The sequence below is a fragment of the Panthera uncia genome, chromosome D1 (assembly GCF_023721935.1).
Source record: "Panthera uncia isolate 11264 chromosome D1, Puncia_PCG_1.0, whole genome shotgun sequence".
NCBI classification, from domain to species: Eukaryota; Metazoa; Chordata; class Mammalia; order Carnivora; family Felidae; genus Panthera; species Panthera uncia.
Genome location: NC_064808.1, coordinates 109,375,112 through 109,392,868, shown reverse-complemented (window position 1 = coordinate 109,392,868; position 17,757 = coordinate 109,375,112). Strand labels below are relative to the sequence as shown.

At 39.3% G+C, this 17,757-nt stretch overlaps 1 protein-coding gene across 4 annotated transcripts in view; it reads left to right on the top strand.

Moving 5' to 3' along the window:
- Positions 1-17,757, top strand: part of DYNC2H1 (dynein cytoplasmic 2 heavy chain 1) — a 348,288-nt gene that overhangs the window by 152,076 nt on the left and 178,455 nt on the right. For 3 of the 4 annotated variants that reach the window (XR_007454148.1, XM_049614176.1, XM_049614189.1), the window contains exons 66-70: positions 6,041-6,204; positions 7,690-7,809; positions 8,339-8,473; positions 10,062-10,205; positions 12,780-12,890. Coding sequence is in view for 3 of the 4 variants with exons in the window: in XM_049614176.1 (XP_049470133.1) it covers positions 6,041-6,204; positions 7,690-7,809; positions 8,339-8,473; positions 10,062-10,205; positions 12,780-12,890 (674 nt within the window). In the remaining variant the exon portion in view is untranslated. The remainder of the gene's footprint in view (positions 1-6,040; positions 6,205-7,689; positions 7,810-8,338; positions 8,474-10,061; positions 10,206-12,779; positions 12,891-17,757) is intronic. The other variant, XM_049614182.1, reaches the window with a different exon arrangement.

Genomic DNA, 17,757 nt, shown 5'->3' with positions numbered 1-17,757 from the left:
TGAAGGCTCCCTGAATCTGAGCCTCTGTCAGCTGTGACTGGTGTCGGGTGTTGGCAGTGTCTGTAGCATCATCTGAGAATGGGTGTTGACAAGGTCCCTTGAAGTTGGATCTGGTGCAGAGTTACATATTTCACATCCTGAGCGGTTCACATTATAAACCCCTCTTCCCCCTGGCTGTGCAGGGCTGTTTGGGTTAGTCTGTTTATTTCAGTATTAGGGAAAGAGAGTTCATCTCTGCCCTTACCTTATTTTTTCTGCCTTTCTCCCAGGGTTGCATTTCACAGTAGTTGGAATCTTTTATCCTCTTTGCATATATTTCAGATTGTTGTCTTCCAACATGTTGAGTTGCCCGTGAATTGCCATTTTGTCATCATATGTTTCCTTTGGGGACAGAGGATGGCTGTCCTAGAACCACATTAAACAGTCTGTGTCCAATTTTAGTTACATCCCCTGTCCCTAATCTAAGCAGTATGAACTGCCTGTCTACATACTGAGGTCAGTCAGCACAGATAATAGGATTGGAATGTACTTTCCCTCCTCACATTTATGCTGTTCAGAAATCCCTTCAAATGTGTACTGATGGAAAAGAAGGGCAAGGGACAGCTCCTCTTCAGATTCTCGTTGTTTTTACTTCCGGAGTCACACGTGCCTCGTGACTCCGCCCAAGCAGAAGGTCCATGTGCCAGTTTGCAGCTGGTAAGCAACTAAAGACTGTGGACCAGCCAGCCTCTTAGAAGTTGTTGAGGGAGCGGCTGGTGTGGTGGGCATATAGTGTAAGTTTTGCTAATAACAGACGTCAAAAGTATTTTTCATTGATTGTTTCAGTCCAGTGGTTATTTCATTTCCATGTTGGGTTTGGGTCTGGATCGGGAATTATTGTAGAGATGAAAGCTGAACATTCTGGTTGGCTTTTTAGTCTGGATGCTTCCTTTTAGAAGCATACGGGCATTTGTATGTACAACAGAGATGAAGTTTGTGATCAGTCGTTGTATCTGTTTCTCGTGGCTGGTTCTCCATATGGGTATGTCTCCCTGGTGGCCCAACTGGCCCCAGGACCTGAACACAGCCAGACCACTGCTTCTCAAACAGGAGTGATGTTGTCCCCCAGAGGGCATTTGGCAAGGCCTGGGACATTTTTGGTTGCAACAGTTTGGGTGGTCTATGGCAGACCTCTTAAAATGCTCAGGACCTCTCCTTCCAAGAAATGGTTTTCCAGCACAAATTGCCAGGAGTGTTGAAGTTGAATAATGCTAAGTTAGCTCACTCGTTCTGACTCATAAATCAACTGCACTGTTGTATTTTAGTAACTGTCACCGTGGCCTTATTGCCAAGAACACTCCCTGATATTATGCTAAGTGAAATTAGTCAGAGAAAGACAAAAATCATATGACTTCACTCATATGAGGACTTTAAGAGACAAAACAAATGGTCACAAGGGAAGGGAAACAAAAATAATATAAAAACAGAGAGGGGGACAAAACAGAAGAGACTCATAAATATGGAGAACAAACTGAGGGTTACTGGAGGGGTTGTGGGAGGAGGGATGGGCTGAATGGGTAAGGGGCACTAAGGAATCTACTCCTGAAATCATTTTTGCACTATATGCTAACTAATTTGTTTGTAAATTAAAAAAAATAAAAAATAAAATTAAAAAAAAAAACAAAAACGAATGCTCCCTGAAGTCAGCTCATTGAACAGGATCCTCACTGCTCTGGATTCCCAGAAATTTTGTCTATGGATAGTGTATGGGCTGTAGCATGCCTTTGGATTTTCTTATGTGAGATTATTTGCAGACGTCTGTAATGCTGTGCATCTGAAGGACACGGGGTCAAAGGCAGCAATGTTTTATACTTGCTCAGATTTCTTCCAAAGTTGCCTTTTGCAGTTTTGCAGGAGCAGCCTTTCAAAACCAGCCACACGTTTGTTGACCAGATACATAGGCTTTTGTAAAAATTCCAGGAATGAAAGATGCTGCTTCTAGTAGGCCAAGAAAGGAATCGTTATTCTCTCTCTTTGTATATAGTAGGTATAGAGACAGCAGTTTATTCTTCACTTGCTTGGGCAGTGTCGCTTTGGTTATTTGATTGGCAGGGTTTTGTATTTGTCCTCACTTAAGTCCTATTCATCTTTAGTCATTCGGGCTTGGATGGTATTGAATACAATGTGGGCAGTTCTGTTGGTGGAGACCATTACCAAAAGGTTATCCATATAATAGGATGTTTGGACCCATAGGACAGTTGACATGGTACTTTGGATTTATCTAGCTCAGATGATGATAAATTTCTGGAGAGTTTGGACCTGTGGGGGTATACTGTATACAGTGTCCGTATCTGTTATAAATGTTGATGAAACCAAACCAAACAGTATTCTCGAACGTGGATCAGGATTGGAACTGAGATACTGAACAAATAAATTGGGACTTTCCCTGGAAAGAGAGCAGGCAACCAAATTTTGTGCTTATTCCCAGTCATTCTGTCTCCATAGTTCTCTAAAGTACAGTAAAGATTTTGTGTCCAGAAGAAAAAAAATTAACTTTATTCTCTACTCCATAGGCTAACTCCATTGTAAGTCAAGACTTGATGCAGTTGAGACTGTGTTGGGCATTATAATACAGGGCTTATACATAAGGGTCCTTTTTGGACAATGAACCATTTCCTTTGGGCATTTTTTTAAAAATTCTGTATCAAAATAATACATGCCTAGTTTACAAAATCAAATAGTACAGAATGGCAGCTGAGTTCCGTTCCTCACCTCCTCATGACTAGTCCTACTTACCAGAGAAAACCAGTTATTTTTCAATTTTAACATTTTATTAAAATATACACATGCATGTGTACAGTTTATGCATTTTTACAAACAGAATACACCTGTGTAAGCGTTCAGATCAAGACATAGACCTGTGTCTGCACCCCAGAAGCCCCTATTTGGCCGCCCTCCTCAGTGAGGATGACCACGGGCCTGACGCGCAGCAGGATGGATAATTTTGCTTGCATTCTCACGCTGCGTCAACGGAGCGAGGCCCTGAGTCCCATCGCACTGGCCTGGCTCTTGTGGCCTGGCTGTGCTGTTGTCCTGGTGAACGTGCCTCTTTCCGCAGCACCAACATCCCGTGGCTCCTCCTGTGACCGTCCTCATGTCTAGGCGCAGAATCAAGGGTACTCCCCGTACCAGAAAAATAACCAGACATCTTCCTCTCCCAGCTAATTTGGTGACTTCTGATTTTTTTTTTTTTAACCATTTATAACGTAGTCCCCCTCCATTTCTCTCACCTCCTAGATAAACATTATTAAGATACCAGTCACAGAATTGGCTGCTGTTTCTGATAGCATCCGTTCCCCAGCAAACCACACTTCCCTTGAACCGTCTTCCAGTCGCCTAACATAAGCCCCAGTCCTTTAACAGGTGGCCAATACCCTCTTGCCAAGACAGCATGTTTTCTTAGGATGATCTGTCTTTGGTTGCAGATTGGCAGCAAATGTGAGCTGAGGACCTTTAAGCACTGGATTTATTTTGTATGTTTGTGTCCTATAATTTGTGTGTATGTCAGGCTTGCTAAAGTTCTGTGTATTTTCAAACATTTGTTCATTTCATCCAAATTGTCAAATGTTTTGGTGTATTTTTTACATAATGTTCTCATAACTTTGTAATTTCAGTTGGCTTTGTAATGATGTCTCCTTGTTTCTTGACATTAATAATTTTTTTTCTTTTTTTTCCTCCATTAGTCTTTGATAAGGGTTTATCAGTTTTACTAATCTTTTTGATATACCAACTTTTAATGTCAGTTTTTTTCATTGTATTTTTAAACTGGGTCTTTGCTCTTCATTATTTCATTCCTGTTACTGCCTTAGATTTCCTTTGGTGGTTTTTTTGCTAGATTCTTGAGGTGAAATTCAAAATACTGATATTCAATCTGTTTTTTAATATATGCATTTATGTCTATAAATTTCTCTCTCAGCCCTTTGCCAGCTTCGTAACATAAGTTTTGACTTCTTCTTTGATTCGTCAGATTACTTGGCTCTTTTGTTATTATATAATTTCAGGTAGTTGGAGTTTTTTTAGATTCCTTTTTTGTTGTTGATTTTCAGCATAACTCTTTCATGGCCAAGGAGCTTACTCTGAAGTACTCACTTGTTTACATCCTGTTGAAGCTTTCTCTGTGATTGGACATTGGTTAATTTTCATGTATGTTCCATGTACAAATGAAAATTATGTGAAATTTGCTTTTCGTTTTAATTTTTTTCTAAAGTCAGTTAAGTTTATTAGTAGTAGTGTTATCTGCTATATTTTGTTTTTTTCTGTGATTTGTTGAGAGATTTCTTAAAGGCTCTGTGATTTTGAATTTGTTTCGTTTTTATATAGTTTCTTCAGTTTTTGCTTTAAGTATTTTGAAGCTGTGTTTCAGGATGCATACATATTTGAAAATGTGATATTTTCCTGTTTGGATTCTTTTCTTTACCATTATGAAACGTCCTTCCTTTTCTTCAGAAGTGTATCAGGTTTTAGAGTCTGATATTAGAATGGTTACAATACTTTGGGAGGCTAGTTTTTGTACTACTTTCACTTCTTTTATTCTTTTACTTTCAATTTTCTGTTGGTCTTGTTTCTAAAGGGTGCCTCTCATTAGCAGTTTGTCGTTTGGTTTTGCATTTTCAGTCACCACGCGGCCCTAATATTTGTCATGTAAGTCAATGCAGCTGACCTTGTCATAGAATACCTGATACAGTTTTCTAATTGACGTGATTTTTTTTGTTGTTAAAACATTTTCTGTATATTTTTAATGGTCATCCTGCATATAACAATATATATCTTGGACTTACCATTTTAATACAAATAAATACTTTGCCACTTCTCTCCTGTGCACTTTAACGCCACGTATCCCCTGTCTTTGCATTATCTCTATGGCCCACGTGATAATTATTGTTCTTCAAGTCCGTACGTCCACACATTTATCCTTTCTACTTCTCTGAAATTCTGCCAGCATTTCATTATCTTGTTTCCAGCGAGGTTGTTTTTCTTTTTCTACATTTTACATCCAGTGTAGTTAACATCCAGTGTTGTGTTAGCGTCAGACTGCGATGTCCTGACTCCGCACTCTACCCGTTGGCTGTCAGCCGGTGCTCCTGGTGGTGGGAGTGCTCTTAGTGCCCATCTCAGTTATGTGTCTTCTGTCTGAACTGTTTCCTTTTGTGCTTCATTGAGTGAAGGTCCACTGGAAACAAACTTATTTTTTTTTCTGCCTGACATGGAACTTGGGGTTGGTTTTTATTTTCTTAAGCACTTTTGGGTTTTTATTCCTTCGTCTTCTAGTTTATGTCATTCCTGTTGAGAGGTCACCTGCTGAGTTTATTCTTGCTCTTTTGTAAGTGAAGTGTCATTTTTCTCTAGATGCTTTAGAATTTTTCTTGGTCATTGGTTTTCAGTGGTTTGATTATGATGTCCTTCAGACTGGTTTTCTTTTCATTTATCCTGCTTAAATTACCTTGAACCATTCCAGTGAATGTAGAAGTATTTCATTGGTCTTTTAAATTTGGGTTTCTCTGATAATGACTCCGGTTCAACATTGTTTTGATAGATTTTTGGACATAGGTAGATCATTCTCCATAAAGTGCTCATTGAATTATTTTCATATTAACTTGAAGTTTTTAAGTAAAAAATTTAAATCTATTCTGAGGTTCTCAAAAATTCTGTCCAGTATTTTTCTTAACGTTTGAAAATCTTTGAAAACATGTATTTTGTTCTTAAAAATAAATTAGTTGTAAAATTAAAATTGTAAGTCATGGTATAATTGTTGATTCATTCCACGTACATGGTGTATAATGGATATCATTGTTTATCCCTATTTGTATAAGAGCTGATTTATAGGGCATTCTGGTTAATAGTCTCTTGGGTAGCCTAACTGTTGCTGTTTCATACTCTACTGAAAAGCCTATAAACTACCAACTATTTAGAAATACCAGAAAATATACATTATACTTTTTAATGTCACGTAGCAAAAGATAGAATACTGAAGCCAACTGATAATTTCATTTTTAAAACATAGGGCCACGTTACGTGGTACAAATAGGTGACAAAATTATCGACTACAATGAAGAATTCCACCTTTTCTTGTCAACAAGAAACCCCAACCCCTTCATCCCGCCGGACGCAGCCGCCATAGTTACGGAGGTTAACTTCACCACCACGAGAAGTGGATTGCAAGGCCAGGTGCGTGCGGGTGGGCGGTGCGCTGCCTGGGGCATCTTCTGTAGCTCTGTGAATACATGATTCCTTGTTGGAGTCTGTCTCAAGAAGCTGATGAGCATGTAAACTTCTGGAAACACCTTGAAAATGTATTTGTGAGTTAGAGTAGTAAAGCATTCGGGTTTCCTTTATCCTTTGCGTGAGACACTCGTCGTTAACATCAAGCTGCTGCCTTTGGTTTTATGGCCTGTTTCCGTCGTGTGTAGTGGAATTGGAGAGAAAGAAGGATCATAGACTAAGATCAGCTACTTTTTCTTTTTTAATGATGTAAACTGAGGTTTCACTGTGAAAATTGCATTTCGTTGACTTATTTGGCTAGGGGAGCAAGGGTGTCTGATTCCTCATGTGACTTTTTTTCCCCGCTAGAATATAGGCCTCTTTGAATTCCCTGCATCTGTGTATCACTTACTGTACTTCAGAATATTTTATGAATCTCAGAGTGAGTTTTTATATCTAGCCTTTTATTTACACAGTTCCTTCCTCACTCTCTTTTTAAAGACATTGTGCCTATTGACTTGTTAATCTTTTTTAAAGTTTATTTGTTTATTTTAGACAGAGGGCATCAGCGGAGTAGGGGCAGAGAGAGGGAGAGAGAGTAGAGTAGGGACAGAGAGAGAGAGAATCCCAAGCAGGTTCCACACTGATTCCACACTGACAGCACAGAGCCCGTCTCAGGGCTCAAATCCATGAACCATGAGATCATGACCTGAGCCGAAGTCGGACGCTTAATCGACTGAGCCACTCAGGCGCCCCGACGTTGCTTTGTAAGAATAACTTTATTAAGATTCAATTCACATATCATACAATTCATCGATTTAAAGTGTACAATTCAGTGTTTTTTACTTATTTTTTTAAAAAGGTTTTATTTTTTTAGTGGACTTGAGGGTTTATGGTAACTCTGTGTCTAATATTTTGAAGGACAAACTTTTCCAAAGTGACTGCACTCTTTTACTTTTCCACCAACAGTGTGTGACGATTCTCCTTTCTCCCCATCTGGCCAACATCTGTCTTATTAATTGTAGCCATCCTAGTGGACCTGAAATGGTATCTCGTTGCAATTTTGATGACACAGTCTTTTAAGGAAGTTATTTTTTAATTTCTTTATATGAATGCTTACCATTAAAAAACTAGTTTCCATGTTTTTTATATATTTAATCTAATTTTATAAGTTTAGAACTAAGAATTACATATTGATAAGTAATACAATTTCTTACAGGTGTCCTGTAATATTTAATACTTTATTGATCAGTGTAACTATTTTGCCTCTTTTTCTGGTCAGAAATAATTGTGAAGTGTCTCATGTTTAACTCGAAAGAATCAAATGAGGTACATAATATAATAATTATTGTGATATTTGGTCAAACATAAGACCTGTGTGTGGGAAGTTTGTTTTGTTTGAACTTCATCACTAGAATAATTTTGACTTAAAACAAAAAATTTTTTTTTAAGCTTTTGGCTTTAACTATTCAGCATGAGAAACCTGACCTAGAGGAACAGAAAACAAAACTGTTACAACAGGAAGAAGATAAGAAAATACAGTTAGCCAAGCTTGAGGAATCTCTTTTAGAGGTAAGATATAGTTATTCAGGAAACTTTCTTATATTACATTTTTAATGAATATAATTAACAGTATTTTTTAATAGTGCCTTCAGCATGTTTTTGGTTGTGTCAGTGATGTGAATATATATCTTAAAATCAGACTTCAAAGAGAAAAAAGTAGGTGTCTTGGGATACAAGATCTTAAGGAGTAATAGTAATGTGTAAGACAAGTGATTTTTATGTATTACTGTCTTTTTATTGCATTATTTCACTAATATTTATTGCATGCTCCGAATTTCGAATGACATTAAAATGCAGCATGAAATTATGATTTATTCTGTACCTTTAAGTAGTTTTTATTAGATTGCTAAAATTAATACATATGCGTGTAGTATATCATAATGTACTGTACCATTCTTATAAACTATAAAATGTTGAATTTCTTTTAAAATAATGTAAGTTTTCATAAAAACCATCAAATTAATGATAGCTAATATGGGCTTCTTTTATTTTAATACGTGTAACACTATTCATGTTATTTTGTTAATTTTTGCTACAGACACTTGCCACATCTCAAGGGAATATTTTGGAAAATAAAGATTTGATTGAATCTCTGAATCAGACAAAAGCAAGCAGTGCACTTACTCAAGAGTCACTTAAAGAATCTTACAGACTCCAGATTTCTCTTGACCAAGTAATTATTTCCTTTCTTTTGTGGTCTTCTATCATGTTTTCTTCACCTTTTATGTTAATCTGATAAAAAGTGTCGAATGAGGACCTGAGGAGAGTGACGATTACAAAATAGAAAGCACTTCAAAGCCCCGGAGCCTTGGGGGTGCTCCTTGCTGCCCCAGAGGGGCTGGTGTGGTGCCCGCGGCATCAATAATACGCGCCGCTGCCTTCTGCTGATTTCTGGCATCACACTGGCTCACGTTCTGCAGCTCCAGTCTGTACTGAAGTTGAAAATTAATGTTTCACAAATAGCCAACTTTGCCATTCCTGGAGCTTTTTAAAATTAAAGCATGTTTAATGTATTAATTGAGAGTTTTTAGGTGTTTTTTCCACTAACAACATTTTTCTTCCCTACTTATCTCGGACCCCATGATTGTGATGATCTGAACTATTTTCTTGTAAATGCTCAAAATGCTTTTTGGCTTATTCTTTTGATAGTTCCTTTTGCCAAATTCTAACCCAAATCCATAACATAAATATATCCTGTCTTCTCCTACCTTCTAGTGATTGAACTTTGCTTGAGGAAAAACACCCCCAAACAGATGTATGTGACTGTGAATCTCCAGGCTCCAGCCTGACCACAGCTCTCAGGGACATCCTTTAATTCTTTGCCAGTCATCTCAGTGACCTTTTCACGTTTCCTTGGAGTACTTTTCAGCCCTTGCTCAAATTGTACCTTTACATATCGTTACTTTTTAAGTCTTTTCTTATAGGAAGGGCTCTTTGGAAACCAAAGCACGAACAGGTTTACAACCCGATTCTCATCTAGCCACCTCGTTTTCTGTCCCAGGGCTAAGCTCGGCAGATGTTACACCTGTCATTTCTGATCTTACCACACAAGGGTTTTGGACTTTCTGACCTTCTCTTTCTGAACAGGTGTTGCTGAGTCACACACATAATTTTACTAATACCGTATTTGTAATCCTGGTGCTCGGATCAGAATAACAGTGCCATGGAGAACCTCCTCAGAGTCCCATTCAGAGCCTAGAGGCCATTTAATCACCCTTTACTTTCTGTCAGAGCGAAGGTCCCCGTGGACACTGGCTTGTTCTGTGTTTATGTCCAACAGTGCTAGGTGCTTTTTGGTATTTGGTGTGGACACCTGTAGACTGTCTGGTCCGTCCGTCTGCACACACATGTGATTCACAGCTGTAACTTTCCTCTCCTGCAGGGATTGTAGCACGGTGCCCTTTTTATTACTACGCTGGTTCTCTTTTGGAATGTACACTCTTGTCACTTAATTTCTGATCACAACTGTGTGGCCTGTCTTCGTACCCTTTCCCTAATGTAGGTGCTGGTGGTCCTCATTCCGATCCACCGTGAGCCACTTCTACCTCTGTAGGCGACTTTAATCGGAGAGGCAGATAATTATCTAAATACATTGCCCTCTGTTCTATAAAAATAAGAAAAACTGGGCCCTATTGTTCCTGTTATAAAATTGGTCCTCTTCCTTGGTTGTCCGGGGGGGGGCTCACATGGGTGTGGCGGTCTGTGGGTGGCAGTAAGGCGCTACTGCTGAGGTGTTTTCCTGCCCCACCTGTGGTCCACAGGAGCGGGATGCGTACCTTCCCCTGGCTGAGAGTGCCAGCAAGATGTTCTTCATCATCTCCGACTTGGCCAAAATTAACAACATGTACCGTTTCAGTTTGGCTGCATTTCTCCGACTATTCCAGCGGGCTCTGCACAACAAACAGGTACACTCTTGCTTGCCCCGTAGCTGATACTGAATAGGAGAGATCACTTTACTAGGTACTTAATTTGTAACAGTAATTTCCTGAGAAAACTTGTTTAGAATTACGTTTTAGAAGACCCCACGTAACAATTTTAAGCCATATTTAAAGAAACGGGCTCCTTAGTGTATTTTATGTTCTTACAAACTACCCCAGTGTGACAGTCCTTTGAATGGAAATGTTTTAAATTCTGAGTACAAATTAATATGTAATAGAGTATCATTAAAAATGGTAGAAAGAGAAATTGTCTACATAATCTCACTTGGGGAAAAGAACATTGAACATTTCATCGTACACGTTCGTCGTTTGAGGCTTGCTACATTCCAGGAATTGTTCTAGTTATCGGGGCTGCAGAAGTGTATGCTACGTAACAAGTGTATGTGCTCGTAGAAGGAAGGGAACGTGAATGGATATAGGTTGTTTTAACCCACAGGTATCACATGGTCTTGAAAGTAAGTGTCAGTATATCACAGACAACTTTCACGTCACATATAGGAACCTGCGGTCTTTTTGAGAAACGGTGAGGCTGCACAGTACTTCGTGTAACCAGGTGCTGTATGGACACTGTCTGCTTATCTGTGCTGAATAGCATATTACCCCAGTCTTGGTGGTGTTTTTCTTCTGCTCGTGGATCCTGTGGGGAATTTGGTCAGGGCGGAGCAGAGATGGCTTATCTCTGTTTCACCATGTTTGGGGCCTCAGGTGGGACTGGAGGGGGAGACAGGGAGTCTTTACTGGCAAGTCTGGTGCCTGGGGCTGGTGGGAGGGCTGCTGACTGACGTACCGTCCCTGCTGGGCTTCCTCACCGTGTGGAGCAGTGCGTTCCTGGTGGGACATCTGGGGGACCAACGTGTGTCTTCTGCTCGGTAAGGCAGAACCTTCACGACCCAGCCCTGGGTGGGTATCCCTTGTGCTGTGTTGTGTGTGGTGGAAGCTGTCACAAACCTGCCCGTGGTCAGGAGGAGTGACAAAGAATCTGGCCATGTTTTAAGACAGCTATAGAAACTTGTGGTTTTTCTCTTTTCCATTGTTTTCCTTCTCTCGTTTTTCCCCTGGGTAAATCCCTAGACACGGATGACTGGCACAAAAGTGCACGTTTGTGAGCCGTTACGCAGTTGCCATCTCTACCTACCTGTGGAAGCACGTGCCATTGGTGCAGTAGACTGAGGCAGCAACAGTGTCCTTTTCAGTCTCTTAACCAACAATGGATTATATAGATCTTTGAATAATTTTTCATTAAAAGTTTCTCATAAATTACTTAGAAAGTATGCAAGTATAGGTTTGTTTTAAATGTTGTTTCTTTATCCTTTAGTCAAAAAATATTCACATTAAAAGTGAGTTCACTAGTATGAGAACTGGTAACTAGGTTAGCAGTTCTGACTAAACCCAAGGAGAACATTGGTTATTCTGTGCTCCTTACAAAAGTGTGTAGCCCAGCGTCTCCTCGGTAACCACACTTCTTCCATAGCATGGTTATCGAATACCACTGACCTGCGTGTGTGTGTGTGTGTGTGTGCGCGCGCATGTTTGAATTTACTTTAAAAAGCAATAGAATCTTGAAGATGTAGAGTAAAAAACTTGATTTCCAGTGTCTTGGAAATGCATTAAATCTTGTAGTGGGGTCTCTCAGTGGATCCAGGGGTCCATTTCACATGTGACCTTTGTTAATAGTGAAACGAAGACGATGTCTGCCACGTGAACCAGAAACAATGAGCTGTCTCAGAACATGCTGCTAACAAGGCCCGAAACCGAGGTCTGATGGATCTGAGTGCTGGTTCATTAGTTTTGTACCAGTTTCACACATTGTACGGCTTATCCTGGATGTCTTTCTCTAAACTGTTAAAATTACTTTACTAGACTTTTTCCTTGTCCATTAAAATCACAAGGAAGGGAGGAAGTTAAGCCTAAATATTATACCAAAATTGAACTTTTCAAGGCATGTAGGCTGCAAATGCTCCCTGAGGTGACATGAAAAATCACGTGACACTTAGAGAAAGACCAGCCTTGACATCCTTCTTCTCCTCTTTAGTAGTCAAAGGAAATCACAATTAGTGGTATTTTTCAAATCATGACAATCCTGTACAATGGAAGTACAGAAACAGATAAAAAAAAAAACAACAAAAAAACTACAGGTGATATGATTTCTAAACAGCATCAACATCAGTGTTCGTGTTCATCATTAGTTAACACGGAGACCATGGTTTAAGATCGTTTAGGTTCTTATATTGAGGATGAGAAAATTGTGGTCACACTGTTTCAGGACTTGATTGGTAATTATAATGTGAGTAATGAAATGGGTTTAACCCCTACGAAAGCAGTACTTTTAATGCCATTAGGCATCAGAGTGGTATGGTCAAATTCAATTCATACTGTATTATTGGAAATAATTATTTAGTCCCTGTATTATTTAGTCCCTTAAGTTGATTGACAAAGATAATTATTCCAGAATCAGCTTTGAGTCTGGAGGAACATTTTATAAGTGTGATTAAACTATGGGGTCTCATTTAACTGTTTATAAATTTTTTAATGGTTTTTCAGTTTTCAAATTGTAATCTACAGGATTCCGAAAGTACAGAACGGAGAATCCAGTCTCTTATCAGCTCATTAAAACATATGGTCTATGAATATATATGCCGTTGTCTGTTTAAGGTAAGAAATATTATTTTTTCATGTATAAAATACTACCTGAACTTGTATTTAATACAGTCTTACAGTGAAATTGTGGAATCCTTTCCCAACTGGAAACATATTGAAATCGGCCTTTCTGATATTTTCCCAGAGTAACATTCATTGCTAAGTGGGGTGTCTTCTGGCTTTCTGGGATGTGGTAGGAGAATGACGAGTGTGGAGGGTTATCTCCCTTCCTTCTGAACGAGCCCGTAGCTGCCGCAGGACCTTGTGATGAGTCATCTCCTAGCTCGGGTCTCTCCACCTCAGCACTGCTGACATTTTGGACCACGTTTGTCATGGCACTGTTGTGTGGCACTGTGTCTACACAGCTGTTGCAATCAGAAATCTCTCTTGAAATTGCTTGGGGGCAAACTTGGTTTCTCTTCCTGGAACTAATGCCTGATCCTGAGACATGAATGTCATAGACATCTTCATATTAAAAGGGCCCCAAGGAGTAGAAAATGAAACATATTTTAGAAAATTATGAATGTTGTAGAAAACACAGAGGCTTTTTACTTTAAGATTTTTTTTTCAAGGGTCAGTTTTTGGGTATTGGTTGAGATATGTTGAGGAAGGGCTTTGTAAAAACAAGTGAGAGAAATAGAGTTGTTATGGCACAGTTATACAGCATTCTCAGAAAACCTTGAAAAAGATCTAGTTACTACATTCTGTAGAAAGGGATAGTAATTTTTATGATTAGAGTGATAATGTTGATGATCTTTACTGGAGACTGAATAAATCTTTCAAATGCCAAGGGCTGTTACCGGAAGGTGAGAGTTATAGCTGGGCATTTCTGCAGAGTTTTTGCTTAATGAGAACCGTGGAGATTTCTCTTCAGGTGTCTGTACAGTGTATGTGTATTCTAGGTGCCGTTCAAAGAATCACCTGTTTGGCCCTGAGTTTTAACCTGTACACACGACAAATTATAAGCAGATGACGTCAAAGTCCGTTTGGTCACTAAAATGTTAGGGTTCTAGGTCTGAGGATGACACAGCAGTAGAGTTTCATCGATCCTTGATCTCACGTCTCTAACGTGTACGATATATTAGCTCACATGATACTTAAAAATTGTTAGTACACAAACTGAAACGTATTTTCTTGAAGAGTTTCCAACTTGGTGGACCTATAGAGAAAACGCTCGGTCGCTCCTGCCTGCGGTCGCTGCGTTAGACTTGGCCTGTCCCACGCTCAATCGGCTCCGTACGGTCCCTGTCCTTTCTCTTCACGTGCACATGTACACCTAGCTGACATTTTCAGTTTTCCTTGGTAGGTGTTTTCTTCTGTTGCCTCTCTTCTCATGCGACGGGTCCTCAGGATCTTTCCATGAATATAAATATGTTAACCTCATTATTCTTAGCGTGTGTATTCTGTAATGTGGCTCATCCTAGTTTATCTGCTACTGTCTTGGTGGATTGAGGTCTCTCCTTCCTTGCATCCTTTTCAACCCTGGATGTTATCAGTCTTTCTATTTTTTGTCAAGTTATGGTTTGCAAATATTTCCTGCCTCCTCTGAATTTTTATTAAATGTCTGTTTTTACCTTCCTCCCTTATTTGCCCCATCTGTTTGTTTTCTTGGTATTTTAAAGAATAGGCTTTGCTTTACAGAACAAATCTACTTGATGGTAATTGTTTTATATTTTATTTTTTAATCATTGGATTTATTTTTTGATTTCTGTGTTAGTGAATTTTCATGATTAGTTTTTTTTTTTTTTAATTTTTTTAACATTTATTTATTTTTGAGACAGAGAGAGACAGAGCATGAACAGGGGAGGGACAGAGAGAGAGGGAGACACAGAATCTGAAACAGGCTCCAGGCTCTGAGCGGTCAGCACAGAGCCCGACGCGGGGCTCGAACTCACGGACCGTGAGATCATGACCTGAGCGAAGTCGGACGCTTAACCGACCGAGCCACCCAGGTGCCCCCATGATTAGTTTTTTAATGTAGTTTTAATATTTATTTTCTAGTGAATATATTAAGGTTGCGGAGTTTCATTTTGATTCTTCTTCTAGTAATATATTTAGTGCTTTTTCACTTTTCTTTTAAAACCTCTACACTAAATGTGATTTGTGATTGTGAATACTTTGTGAAAGTATTATGGACCTACACTTACTTCAAGGTGTCACCAAAATCCTTATGGAAGTACATGGACTATAAAATATTATTCCTGAAAAAATGTTTAAGTCAAAAGATAATATAAAATTTCTTACTCATTCCAAAAAATAGTAGCTTATTGGGAATTTCTTACTGTTGACCTATATATCTGCACCTCAGTTTATATATTCTTATTTATTTTTAGTAATACATTATATCTACTGATGAGATTTAAATCTTTATGTCCTATATTCTGTAATGTAATTAGGGAGGGGAAGATACAGTAAATGTTGAGTACCAAAGTGATGTAACATATAAGTGAAGTTTAGCTAGGGTTACTTCTTTTAAGTCACATTGTCTTTTAAAAATACGTGTAAGTTAAGCTAAAGCCAACGTTTTATCGCACTAGGGGAGAGCTTGTAAGGCTGCACATCCTTAATATTTTAGTGCCCAGCTGGAATTTGTTATTGCCTATCTTGAGACATACTTTTCTATTGTGAACACTTGAAAACATTTTTTAAAAGCTAACGTCTATAATTCTTAACATATGTTTTTAATTGGTGATGGAATATGTTTTATAATGTTCATATTTCTGTGTCAGTAATGTTAAATGTATTCAACATGAATTCAGCATTCCATGGAGTTTCAGTGGTGAATAACAATTAGAAAGCATATTAATTGTAAACCAGTGAGGTCCATTTTTGAAGATTTAGCATTATAATCTTACTTAGGATGGAACTGATTTCATATTTAGTGAAAGCTTTTTGGATTTTTAGCAACCACCTTCACGTTAAACTGCCTTTTCCTCATGCTGATGTTGCTGTTGTGTTGCCAACAGTGGTGTGGCAACACCAGAGCCTTGAAGCAGAGCCTGGGATAATTAGTATTCACATCACACCCACGTGAAAGCAAGTTGACCTGGAACAAAAAAATGATTGACTTGTTTTGTAGCAGAAAATTTAGGTTTGTAATAAACTAAAACAAATGGAGAAGGCTGTCTAGCAATTTCAGTTCAGACTGTTGGCTCTGTCATTCTTTTTGTCCAAGAGATCAGAGCGTTTATTTCAGTAACCCAAGTATTTTGGACAATTATCGGGTAAGTAGCATATTCAGTTCCCCAACACTTGTGGTTCTGTCGGACTGTGCACAAGCTGGCGCCTTTACGTATCCTTTCTTCCTCCCACTGTGTCATTTGGAACAGATACGAAGTAAGGGAAGTTGCTGTTGGGCTGTGAAGTGATTTTCTCATGTACTGGATGAGAGCACAGAGGAGGTTTGGAGAGCATGTGCTCTTGCCGTGCCCCTGTCCTCGTGGAAGCATGGCGTACCGGAGCACTGGCATGCAGGGAGGGTGCCGGTGAGGGAAGACGGGTCACCTCGCCTTCCTCTCCAGTGGATTTGCCAGCTGATTCAAATGCAAATGGATATTACACTTTAAAAGGAAATTAATGGCATTTCCTGACTGTATTTATCCTACAAATCATTTAGTTTGGATTCTGGTATTTTTTTTTTCTATCAAAATGTGTTGTCTTTTAATAGAAAAGTGGAAGTTCTCTGATTGGATATTTAAAAATTTTATAGCCTTTCATTTTATTAAAATGAACCCTGATAATTTGAATCATTTTCTTCTGCTTAGAAGATTTTGAAACTTTTAGTGTTACATCTAACCCTTTAGATTTTCTGGAAGTAGGGTTGAATGTGCATAGAATTGTTAACTAAAATGTGTGACCTACCACCTCAAGCACAACTGTGAGTACTTGGGTTCTTTTTTTTTTTTTTTAAGTTTATTTATTTTGAGAAGAAAGAGACAGGGAGAGGGAGAGCGAGACAGAGAGAGACAGGGAGAGGGAGAGGGAGAGAGAGAGACAGAGAGAGAGACAGGGAGAGGGAGAGGGAGAGAGAGACAGAGAGAGAGAGAGAGAGAGAGAGCGAGCGAGCAGGAGGGAGGGAGAGGGAGAGACAGAGACAGAATCCCAGGCAGGCTCCACGCTGTGCAGAGCCAACACAGGGCCCAGTCTTACAAACCCTGAGATCATGACCTGAGCCAAGATCAAGAGTTGGGTGCTGAACCCACTGAGTCCCCAGGTGCCCCTGCCTGTGCTTGGTTCTATGCTGTCTACGTATTTGCTCAATTAAAGCAAGACTTCATATGGTAGCAGGTAGTTTACACATTACCTTGAAGTTGTTTGAAAGCGATGAATAGTGTCGAGTACAAATAAAAGGAATAGATTTCTTATTCTTGCTACTGCTTCTCAGTCTCTGAGAATCAGCAGGTTTATAGAAGATTTTTAAGACAAATTTCCTTTCTGGTACAGTAGTATGTAGTGCATCAGGTGACTGTAAAGCAGGTAGCAACTGTGTGTCACCTTACGTGTTCCAGGCACCGGGGAAGCACCTCACATACGTTGTTACTCACTTCCTACGACAATCCTGTTCTCTAAAGGAGGAGACCAAGATGCAGAGCTAGCACCCGTGCTGTAGGTTATTCCTGTGTGGAGGGTGTTGGAACTGGGATTTAAGCCCATTCTGCTTGATGCCTGAAGACTCAAGGCTAACAGGGTGCAGTTCAAGCAAAATCATCCTGTCTGGAAACACTTGACCTCATCCTAAAGTGGGCTTTAAGACTCCCTTCTACCATGTTACTCGTGTGCTAACAGTTTCACCCTTCCTGCATATTCACTGGGGTGTGTGTGATGCCAGGGTGGAATTTATAGGATGCCATGTGGCTGATTTATACTCGCTAGTCCTCTGCCT